Source organism: Channa argus, chromosome 13 (assembly GCF_033026475.1).
Source record: "Channa argus isolate prfri chromosome 13, Channa argus male v1.0, whole genome shotgun sequence".
In the NCBI taxonomy this organism is placed as follows: Eukaryota; Metazoa; Chordata; class Actinopteri; order Anabantiformes; family Channidae; genus Channa; species Channa argus.
The window spans coordinates 18,616,599-18,628,310 of NC_090209.1; the positions used below are offsets into that span (position 1 = coordinate 18,616,599).

The following is an 11,712-nucleotide window of genomic DNA, read 5'->3' on the forward strand; positions in this document are numbered from 1 at the left end:
GGTGAGAAAGAAGAAATGTCAGACCTTCAAATTTCACAATGTGTATTTACAATCTGTTTCATAAGCTGCCATTCAATTCTCTTCTTCACGATTGTATTTTGTTCCTTTCTTAGGGACTGAATAAAATCAAGCCAAATAAGAAAACAAGCAAGAAAGAAATAACTGATGCATAAGGAAACAAAGAAACGAAAGGGGAAATGTAGGAGTTTTTGAGCATGGCATCATAAATCATATGTTTCATAAATTCATATTCACGCACTTGCATCTGTATGTAATTACACACATTAATAAGAATTTCTAACAAAATATAATCAGCACATCCATGTGTTTACCAACCAAAATGGGGAATAAACAATACATTGAGGTTTGTATATACAGTATGTTTTGACAGCAGATTGTGTTTATGAGAAGAGATGCAGTATTTACAAAGCCAGCAAATAACCTAATTTATAATATATCAAAACTTTATGCTGGAGTAAGGAGTAGACCATTTCATAAAAGCAAATAACTACCCTGGATCTTTAGTAGAAATAGATTATTTTTATCTTATGATGACTAACAGAACACTTGAGTAAAAAACATAACCTAGCCCAAAAGCACTTTGCTTTACTAAATAAGCAAATGGGAGGGAAAAAAACAGCACATCAGGAATCTTTGCAAGGAAATGTCAGAAAACGGAGAAAAGACAAACAGATGGATGGACGAACGTCAAAAGGATTAACTGTAAAATGCAAGTACATGCGGTATGTGGGTTATTGTATCTGCATGGCCTAAGGGCAGTTTATAGCAGTGCAGCATGATGAAAGTTATTTATGAAATAATGTCAGTATGTACACTTGACTGAAGCTGCAGCAAGACACAAACACATAAGTCTACAGAATTAACATCATGATTATTTTAATTCTGCGGATGGGAGAGACACAGTGAAGGTAGCCAGATGTGTGCAGGGCAGAGTTTGGCAGTTTTTACAGTACATGTAGGTGGTATGAATATAGTTGAAGATTAGACACATATAGACATTTGGGGGGTTTGCTTGCGAAGGCAGAATTTTCACATGTCCGCTTGTAAAAGTCAGTAGGAAACTACCAAAACCAGTGGCACTTAAATTAGGCCTGGCAAACTCTTTGTACATTGGGGACGTAGACAAAATTGTTTGTTGGTACGCTTCCACGGAAATAGAAAGAACCAACAATTTTCTCTGATAACTTAAAACTAACAAAAATAAGGAGGAAAGGATTTATATAAATCAGACTTTGATTTTCAATTCAACTCAGTATTTAAAATAACACAAAAAAGACACCATTACCCAATAAAGTGACTATTTATCTGCAAAATAGGCAAAAAGACATGTTTGATCCTTACAGAGAACAACTAGTTTAAAATAACACAAAACACATCTTTCTGGGACACTTGGTATTATTTACAATACTCTGTTGAATCAAAGCAAAGTCAGATTTTTATTTTGTCAGTTTAAAGCTATTTCAGTATTAAAATGTAGGTTTCCTTCTTTTTTTTTTTTTGGAAGAAAATTTTATCCACATCTGTAATACAGTACAGAAGAAATAATAAAAACTGGAAGAGAACTGGTCTGTGGAGTGAAAAGATGGCAACATGAACAACCATTGATTTAAGTGAAAATACTCCAATTATACATACAGTAAAGATATATGGCAAAAAGCAAGTCCTTCATTCTGCGTCTCTCCTGCCTTAATACTGAAAGAGTTAACATGACAGGTACTTGAAATAAACTAGCATATCAGAAACATCGCCTTCTCTTTTTTATAGGTAATAAAATGTCAAGATCCTTAATATAGTGATGACTACAAGAAAAACATTTCATGCAGTGAGTGAGTTTAAGATATTTCATTGAATGCAACCATTGAATACAAGTTTTTGTTTCAAAATTAGATAATTACAGTTTTAAAAAAAACGCACTACCATAAACTAACACATAGCACAAAGTTTAAACAAGATATGGCACCTGACAAACACTAGGTTGGAAATACGTTTCTCATTTAGAAATACTAAATGTTTTTTCCTTCCCAAAATTTATAAATAACATTTTGTGCGTAAAATTCTACAGATATTATTTTTCCATGCTGTTTCATGCATTTTCTAACATGTTGGCACAATGCTCTAATGCAGCAAATATGTTATTTTTGTTACATTAGTTATTTCTGGTACACTTCTGATTTGTCAAGCAAGATGTTTAATGGCTTTGAATAATCATATGAACACTGTAACAGTAAGTAAGGGTTAATCACAATATTTATTCTTTACAGGTCTACAGGAATTTTAAACTTACAGATACAAGGTGATAACACTTGAAGCTGGATCCTCTATAACGAAAACAAAGCCTCATAAAATAAGATTTATTTCTTTTGGCAGTTACTATGTAAGACACTGTTTCAAAGAAGGGCGCTGCTAGTGACATTAAGTGGATGAGTGGGTACTGAGATATTATAAGGCCATTTAAAAAGCTGAGTAAGTCATAACATCATTTAAATGGGACTTCTAGCCTAATTTTGGCACAAAAATCATAGTAAAAAATCTGTGGTGTCTGGTCCGGTTTTGTGGCTTGTCGGGTAAAAGGGGTAAATATCGAACTGGGTGGTCATGTGGTTTGAGTAGAACTTTAAATTAAAAAGTAGGGCTTTAGCACAAAAACATATCCAGTCTTAACTAATCAAGACCCTGCAGGCTTGTTCTATTGCCTATTGTGGGGAAACCTATTTAAATGTAAAGGATTAGTTAGACATTTTGGGAAATGCGCTTACTTGGTTTCTTACAAATGGCTCGAAATGTCACGCCACCCAGATAAAGTCAGTTTTACTAACGTCACATTGATTGGAGGGTAAGGACATATTTAAAATATTTCAACAGTTACAATATACCAAGCTAAAGGAAAAGTTCACGTTAAGCTGCAAAAGCTACATAGTGTGCAGGTAAAACAGTATTTCCTAACTGACTGTAACAGCCAGACACTGTACAGAAACTTTGCCAAAAAAGAGGGAAAGGAAAGAATGTGGATACATTTAATTTACAAGCAAAGTGTAATTAAGTTACAACTGCACAACATAGGTGAGTTTGTTTGTGTGGAGTGGGTGGGTTGGCAGGGCCAGTGGAGATCACAGGACAAGTGAAATATGTCAAGGCTATAGTTGCCTGATGGGAGGAAGAGTGAGGGTGTCCAGAGCGCTGTGATAGAGCTCTCTCAATGCTCTCAACAGATACAGACGACAAAACATTTGGTTAAAGAGATGAGGCAACGGCTCCTGAAAAGAAGGAATGAGAGAGAAGAGAAAAGGAAAATATGTTAAGACCATATGTGGGAGTTAAAGAAAGGAAATAAGAGAAATCGATGATTCAGAGAGACACAGACAAAGACACATAGCAGATTAAATATTGCTGACCACAGTTGTCTTCTCAAATCCACCTTGTCCTCTCAAATCAGTAATGACATTCTGTCAGTGACAAGACACTAGACGGCAGAATGGGCTATTAATGCACTACATACAGGAAAGGGACACAAATACAGACAGGGGAAGGGCCCTTTACCCTTCCATTCTAGTCGTTTTGTATCATTTTAGTAGGTTTGTGCCTGTTTTTTTATTGCTTTCACCTCTTTTGGTTAGTTTCAGGATACTGTTAATCGTTTCTGTGACATTTTCGTAGTCATTTCTGTTTTCTAACTGAGCTCTTTCAAACAAGAAATAACAGTAAACTCTGAGGCTCTGGCCACTGGGCCCCCTAACCTCTTGGGCCCCTGTGCCTTTGATAGGCCCGTTCAGTAATCCATCTATGCATACAACATAATTTTAAAGACAATTAACCACAAAAAGAAAGACTCACTGCATCGACATCTGCTGTTCTTAAAATTCCACTGAATAAAATAAACATGTATTTATTGGTTTATTAGATAAACTTAGGAAAAACTAATGCAGTCTATCACAACAGTCCTGTAGTATTTAGTGGACAAATAAAAAGTAAAATGGTACATTTTAAAAGCACAGACTATAGTTTTAGCTGTGTTCTACCTAATACTTATTAAATGCTTGAGTGTACACATACTGTTCAAACACAAGAACACAGAACTTTGTCAGTACAATATCCATGATGTAAACCCGAAGTATTACTTCAGTCTCTTAAACGGAAATTAACATAAGTATTTATTTATACTCTTACCCCCAGCACATGGACTCTGTTGTAGTATGAACTGAAGTCTTTACTGAGTGACACAAGGAATTTACAGATCTGAGGAACAAAAGCACATTTCAGTTTAAATAAATTCAGAACAGCTCACTGTTGATCACCTACCTACTCATGTAAACACTCCTACCTGTTCAGTTTTAATATTAACTCTGGCTCCTCCACTGTCACTGTCTAATGCTTGTCCTGATTGGTCCAGCAGTTCAGAGAATGGAATTAGGTAATTGAATAGGAGAAGCCACTCGCCCTGTCAGTCACAACAGAGCAACAGCATTGTAGGATCATCACTTAAAAGTTGCTGTCAGGACAAGCATATTGTTGATGAAAGGAAACACAAGAAGCAAAGAAAATCTAGGCATAAATAGAGAGAGACAAATAAAATGACATAAAAACAATGACAAGAGTAGGTACCTCTTCCTTCAAAGCAGAGAAGTCTAGCTGGGAGCCTTCAGGGATTTCTGGGTACAGACCTGCAGATAAACTGCTACGGTTATGTACAACTATAGGAAATCTTTTTAGGATGAGTTTCAGACAGCTGAGTTTATATCTGAGCTGTTAAAAGAAGCACATTGCCTGAGGCTATTCGACTCCTGAACGGTAAAACTCTTGCACTTTAAGTTCTTGTTTAATGGGTTGCATATTTTTGATATGTTGAGGTTTATTTTAACTCCTGAATTGCAGATCTCTGCTTTAGCTTACACCGATCAGCCACAGTATTAACAGTGGTGATCTTAATAACGTCACGGATATTCACTCTGAGAAGTCTGCAGCTGCACGGCCCCATACACAGCAAAGTGTGATCCACTGTGTACAGAGCTGGTAGAAGTACAAGTGCTCAATTCACAATTAGAATAAATATTGTAAGTGCTGGTCTAAGAATTTCTTCGTTACAAGCACCACATCAAATCTTTTACTTAAGTAAAAGTACGAAGCAGATTATCAAAAGTTAACCAAGTAGTCCACTAAGGAAAATATACACTTTAGACAATACTGATCATGGTAAGTAAAGCAAAACATGCTTAATAATACTAAAAAAATAATAATTAATAATAAAAAAAAAAAAGAGGATCAAAGAAATCCCTGTTGGTACAGGTAGAGCTGATTTTAACCCATAATCATACATCAAAATTTATTAGTTCATAATATTTATAATAATGTCTGTGAGACAAGAGGATGTAGAGGACAGGGTTAGATGGACGCACATGATTCGCTGCGGTGACCCCTGAAAGGGAACAGCCGAAAGGAAAAGAAGATTTATAATTACATCATGGGGAACGAGTATATTGTTATGGTGTGTTTCAAATATGTAATTTCCTTAAATCTTTTTTGAAGACTGCCAGCCTAAAATGATCATTCTTAAATTTTACAGTCTACAGTAGAAAAGTGCCACAAAATACGATGGTCTTGTGTTTACAGTGATTGTTCAGTAAAGGGCCATCACATTTACATATCTAGATTGATTTTGTGAGAAAAATCAATATGCTGTACGCTGCATATGCTTTCCTTCAGTTCAATTAAAATATGAGTCTTCTTGGTTTTTGTTAAGCTACTGCAGTTTGAATTATTATTTCCATAGCACAATTCTCACCTTTCTCCACTCCTCTTTCATAGCTGTCAAACAGTGTGTGCAGTCTGGCACAGTTGTACATCACAAACACTCCTCCTCTCGGCCCTTTGGTAGACACACTGCCTTCCCTCTGGACGTCCAGTGTGACCTACACAAACAGTTGTCTATAACTCTTTTAACTACAGACTGAGCTGTCATCAATTTTATATGCGAACTACAGAGTTTTTTTATTAATTTGTGCAGGTGTTTGGGGAAGATAGACAACATATTCACATACTCAGACACACAGCTGTAATAACTCACAGGACTGGTGTGAACTGTTGACAGTAGCTCAAATCTGACAGTGGCAGAGGTCATGACCCTGATGATGTCATCCCAAGTCTGACCTACAGTAAAGTAAAAGCAGTATAAGAGGAGCCTTTTCACGCAAGTGAATTTACTTAATCTATTGTTATTGGTATTTTATTTCAGTTAGATCATTTCATAAGTATGGAGCATATTGTTAATGAGCATATACATAAATACATTCTATTCGATGCTGGATTCATGCACACACCTTCTACTTGATCTCCATATTTCATCTCTGATGCCTCCTTCATTTGACCTCTTCTCAGCCTGGAGAGGAGGAGGAAGCCTTAATTACACAGACAGCTGGGCTAAAAATATACTGCCATAATGCTTAAAAAAGCATAAACGCTCACTAGTGTTCTTTTAATTTAGTTTAATTAGAACAGCAATTTCATAGTGCACAGAAGAACTTTGAGTTTAGCTTTTATGATAATAAACATCTGTTTGGTGGAGAGCTGGACAGAGTTTGAAGGTGGAGGAGAGGGAGGAAGGAAAAGTTGAGGCAACAGAGGGAAGAGGAAACAGAAAGTCTGAAGAAAAGGCAAGAAATGGTGAGAAGAAATGAGAGTGACAACTGCAGTCAAAGAAAGGATTGAGTCATACTGGAGGTACTGTGCTGCAGTGAGGTGAGAACCAGGAGTCTTCACAGGCCCACACACAAGATGTCTCTGCAGACACGCACAACGGACCAAAAAAAAAAAAGAATTAAAAATAGGAACTACAATGCAGTACATGATTGTGTGTCTGTGAGTGTTTGGTTACCTGTACATGTGTTGCTCCACTGGCTCTCCACAGCATTGCCATTTGCTGCTGGCGGAACTCATCCTGACAGGAAGTCACATGTAATGCTGTTGCTGTGGCAACCTATGAACGCAGCAAAAGTGTACAAATGAGTAATTTAGATTTAATGAGAGGACAAAAAGGTTAATGTGTGTATAGTGCACATTTGTATGTATCTCACTGTGCAGTCGGCTGTTGCTAGATCCAGTTGTGCCAGGTGGGAAACACTGTCTCTGTGTACTGAAATAGATATACCAACAATCACTTACCAGAAAATGTATGTGTCTCTGCAATCATGCTAAACTTTTTTCTCACCTAAAGCTATTATAATGCCATCAAAACAGCTATCTTATTAAAGGAATGGTTGTGCATTGTAAGAAATACACTTTTTGGTTTAGTTTTAGTTGTACAGCAAAGTGTACTAATTACTGTCCATAGACAAACAGAAATGTGAAACTGTTCTTTTTAAAAACGGAATAGGTAACATTTCTGTATTTAAGTGTCGTATAAAGTGACAGGTTTCTGCCATTCAGGGTTCACTTTTACATGAATTTTCCTCCTGCTCCAGACAAACCCAGGACTGTGGAGGGGTGAGACAGCCACAGCACAAGCTACACATGCAAAATTGTTTGTTTCTGTTCTAGTAATTTAAAGATAAAAGGATCACTGTTTAAAAAATAATCTACTGATCAATAAGTGTTGGCATTTCAATACTGGCATCATTAATGGCTCATTTCATTCCAGTTTGTATAGTACACTTGATTTTATTTTTATTTTTTACACTTGCCTTAGTAGATTATTTCAGTTTACAAAAATATTTAAAACCAGTAGCCTTTTTATGTTTTCATTAAATTATGAGATAATAACTGTCTGCATGACTTTCAGACTAGTGCCTTTTTGGTACTTTTGAAACAAATGTAACTAGGTCTGACCTTCTAAGATTTCTGCTGCAACTTTTACAGAAAAGTGACTAAGGTTGTCATTCAGATATGAAGCAAACACATTCAGTAAATCCCATTGCTAATGTGATGCTGATGTATTTTTTTTCCTCAAACAATTTAAAATTCAACAATTCCTTGGTTTGGGTTGGCGCAAGGAGATCTCAATTCAATTATATACAGTGGTATGCGAATATTTTAAGCCTCTCTCAGAAATTACACATTTTGCCACTTCCTGATCTAAAGAATTAAATATAATCCACGCATAAATGTTATTTTAATTTAAAAGAGACAAAAAGATAAACAGTAAAATGTGGCGTGTGCAAAGGTTGGACTCTGGTCTACCAATAGAAACAACTTTATAAAGCTCAAAGGAGCCGAAGGAGCCAAACATTTGCACGTCCCAAATATCGTTTTCTATTTTATAGTTCATAAAGTCAAAAGTAACAGTAAATTTGACAAAGCTTGCTTTAATGTAATTTTGCTGCAGGATGTGTGTTTTCTTTATGTGTAATTTGTTATTGTCTGACTAAACTTTTGCATACAACTGTATTACAAATACCTCAATAGCTGGATATAATAAAAGGTACATTACAAATGTGTTTAACCTTTAAATAATAAAAAGGTCAGATGCGGAAAAAAAATGCTTTCGAACTACTAGCAATAAAGATTGAGAATAAACAATACAGCTTGATTTTATTTGTTTAACTGATGTAAATCCATTTATAGACCAAATCTCAGGTCACCTAGTTGAAGGTACATTCACATCACATTGCTTTTTCTATACTAAATTCATAGGACACTAATATTTTGGTATTTTAGGCAGGAGAACATCAGTTTTTGGATGGCACCCAATGACACTGACTGCATTTCGGTTAATAAGAGATCATATAAGTTTCATGCGGTCATTTTGTGACATGTTTGTCAAACTACTTTTGTACCTTCAAAAATGTAAAGTAATAATGCAGCACAGCATGAACACAAGCTTATAATTTAACCATACACTGCAAGAAATGTATTGGATATAAAAAAATAATAATTATTATAAATTCCATACACACATTGGTGACCTTACCTGTGCAGGTACCAAGGCTAGGGTCATATCCCAGCAGCCCCTCCTCCTGGAACACTCGTTTCAGGTTTACCCTTAGTGCTCCCTCGTTCTCCCCCTCCTCTGCCTTCCTCCCTCCCCCTCCGCTAGTTCTCCTCCCCCTCTCTGTTTCCATCTCTCTGTACGGGGAGTTCACCAGTGAATCCTGGATCTTCTCCTCCCGCTCCTCATTTGTCCAGTTGGCTGGGGCTGTCGGCCAATCAATTCCCAGAGCTCTTAGAAAGGTGATGATGTTGCTGCCTTCAGGAAGCGTGGGGCAAAAGGACACTGTAAATCTGAGATGGGTAAGGTGATAGACAGTGATTACAATCACATTTTTAATATCTGAGGGCAGATATTATTTTCCAAGACAATTCTGTCAATTACATTTAGAAATTGTTATTGTCAATATGGGAATAATACAAAAATACCAGTTAAAATTTTCCAGAGCCAACTCTAGTGACAAATATTTTACTTATAATGATATTATCAGGAAAACAGCAAATTCTTGTTTTGTATTAGCAGAAATCAGCTGGTGTTTAATTTATAAAAAAAAAAAAAAAAAGTGTTTTTAAATATTAACTGACAGTTTTAGCACCAGATTTGTTTAATACAGTAAATATAAAATAAAAATATGTTCATTTTGCAAAAGTAAAGGATGTGGGTTACGGGAATTGGATATGAACAATTAGTAAAAGTATGTATGTAGATCGTTAATATACTGCTGGTGTAAACCCAGACTCACCCTTGTCTTTTCAGCAGCGCCCCAATGTGGTCAGCTAACAGAACAGTCCTCAGCTGGCCCAGAGTTAGGGAATCTGGGGTGGGTATGTTGGGTTTGTGGTGCAGTGCAGGGCAGTTGAGAACCACACAGCCCTGTCTCTTACTTGTGGGTTTCAGGTACTCTGTGGCTCCATCTGTCAGAACGGCTCTGAACGCTGCTGCCCGATCTACTCTCATCCTCAGCCCTTCACCCATCACCTCCCCACTGGCTATAGGGAGAACCCCACTGCCATGGAGAGACAGGACTCTGGACATTACTGCTGGAGGGACCTAGGTGGGATGAAAATAGGCTCATTTTCATGCATGCATGTGAGTGTCATAAGAAGGGGGGGGGGGGGGGGGGGGGGGGGATTGTGCATTTCTAGTAAGCAAACATAATGCATATTCATGATGCAATGCACTACATGAAAACACATGAGCATCCTCCTACTTTAGGGCGTAAAAACACACAATGTGCCAGAGGTATTTTGGAAGATGACATAATTTACATGGCCATGATCATGGTCATACTTTATTAAAAACTGAAATATAATCAAGCTGTATGTATAAACATATAAATACGTTATGTAATAATATCAACAAGCTGCAGAATATAGTTCTTTTAGCTGTGCCTCACTTGTCTGACCCATTTTGTGTGTGTCACTCATGGGTTAATAATTACCGCCACAGGCTGTCGGTGTTTGGTCGATCATGATGGGAAAGTCAGTGGCCTGTGAGCAATACGGGAGTTTGGGCTCTTTCCCTATCATCGAAACGTTTTCGTGACTTTGGGTTTCATGTGTCTTTCTTTAAAGAGCTGTGGGATTCCGGAAGGTAAAAGGAATCAGCTGTGCCATTTAAAGCAGATAGTTCCGGTCCCCTCTTCCTATTGGCTAAGTCACATTCGAAACGTTTGAAAACATTGTTTATTTAAATATTACTGCGCCAAACAAAATTCGCCTTTCATCAAACGTGACACCTTCAACAACTGTCTAGGAACTACAGTGCATGGCGGAAGACTTAAATATAGAGTTTCTATAAGAAGTTGAGTGTGTGTATATAACCACGCAATTTCCTACCGAATCCAGCGTTGAATCTGGTTTTAAAATGTGTGTTCGGCTAGCAATAAAAGCTCTTTTCCTCGCATCTTACTTGGCAATAACTGAAGATAATAAGACAAACGCCAGCAAATGACCAATAAACCCACTGCAATGCTGACACCCACAAGGTAACAGCTAGTGAAACCAACCTGTCCGTCCGCATACAGCGTATTCAGCATGGTGGTCGGCGACAAGAAGTCCCGGTTTCGGAGGTTTTTGGCGCTGCTCTCCTTGAACCAAAGCTTCTCCGGTTCAGGGAAGATCCTGGTACCGTTTCCCTGCCTGGGGTCAGGGACATTTTCACGCTTCCCCCGCAATGCGGAGCTCAGCGCTCGGACGGTAGTAGTGATCCGGAGTGGCGAAGGCTCCTCGATGTTTTCCATCACCACCACAACACAAACAGGTAAGCTTACTACCGGGCTGTATCAGCACAAGCTAACCCTGCTCATCTTACCTGTTTAAACACTGTCACACAAAACGGTGTTGATTATCACTGCGGAGTTACACGTGACATTCCAGCCCCGTGGTTGATCGCTGGTCGATGTCGGATATCGGCTGTAAAGGAGGTCTGGGTTGGCTGTTTTCCTTAGCGGAACTAATTAATGTTTGTGTGTTTCTGTGGAGCGGAGTTTCAGTGTTGGACCAGCGTGAAGTTTGTATGTGCACCATCTAGCGTCTGGCAGCGTAAATGCTATATTAACTACGCTGTATGGCCACTAGCATGTGAACAAATGTACTTGTATGTGTCTTCCACTCGCATCCAGGGCTATCGCAGAATGGTGCTGTGCATGTGACCAGAAATAACAAGTCCCCTAAATATAAAAACTAATGGTAGCAAAATGGTGAAAAGGTGATTTTTATATGCTGAAAAAAATAAAAAAAATTAAAAAAAATTATTCCATGTGCAAAAAGTAATAC

The 11,712-nt window shown here is 37.6% G+C and overlaps 1 protein-coding gene across 3 annotated transcripts; it reads right to left on the bottom strand.

Moving 5' to 3' along the window:
• Positions 1 to 880: 880 nt before the first annotated feature.
• Positions 881 to 11,543, bottom strand: dalrd3 (DALR anticodon binding domain containing 3). Of its 3 annotated transcripts, XM_067526611.1 has the most exons (13): positions 10,944 to 11,543; positions 9,678 to 9,985; positions 8,918 to 9,228; positions 7,086 to 7,144; positions 6,887 to 6,988; positions 6,728 to 6,792; positions 6,333 to 6,391; positions 6,080 to 6,162; positions 5,798 to 5,924; positions 4,621 to 4,679; positions 4,340 to 4,456; positions 4,186 to 4,254; positions 881 to 3,275 (listed from the first exon to the last, which is right to left on the bottom strand). In XM_067526611.1, exons 1-13 carry the CDS (start codon positions 11,175 to 11,177, stop codon positions 3,156 to 3,158), a joined length of 1,713 nt encoding a protein of 570 aa, XP_067382712.1. In that variant the 5' UTR covers positions 11,178 to 11,543; the 3' UTR covers positions 881 to 3,155. The 3 variants fall into 3 exon arrangements, 2 of the variants coding, with proteins under 2 accessions (XP_067382712.1, XP_067382713.1); XR_010916320.1 differs by lacking the exon at positions 881 to 3,275 and having other exon boundaries at positions 4,222 to 4,254; positions 4,340 to 4,507; XM_067526612.1 differs by lacking the exons at positions 881 to 3,275; positions 4,186 to 4,254; positions 4,340 to 4,456; positions 4,621 to 4,679 and adding an exon at positions 4,686 to 5,431.
• Positions 11,544 to 11,712: the final 169 nt, after the last annotated feature.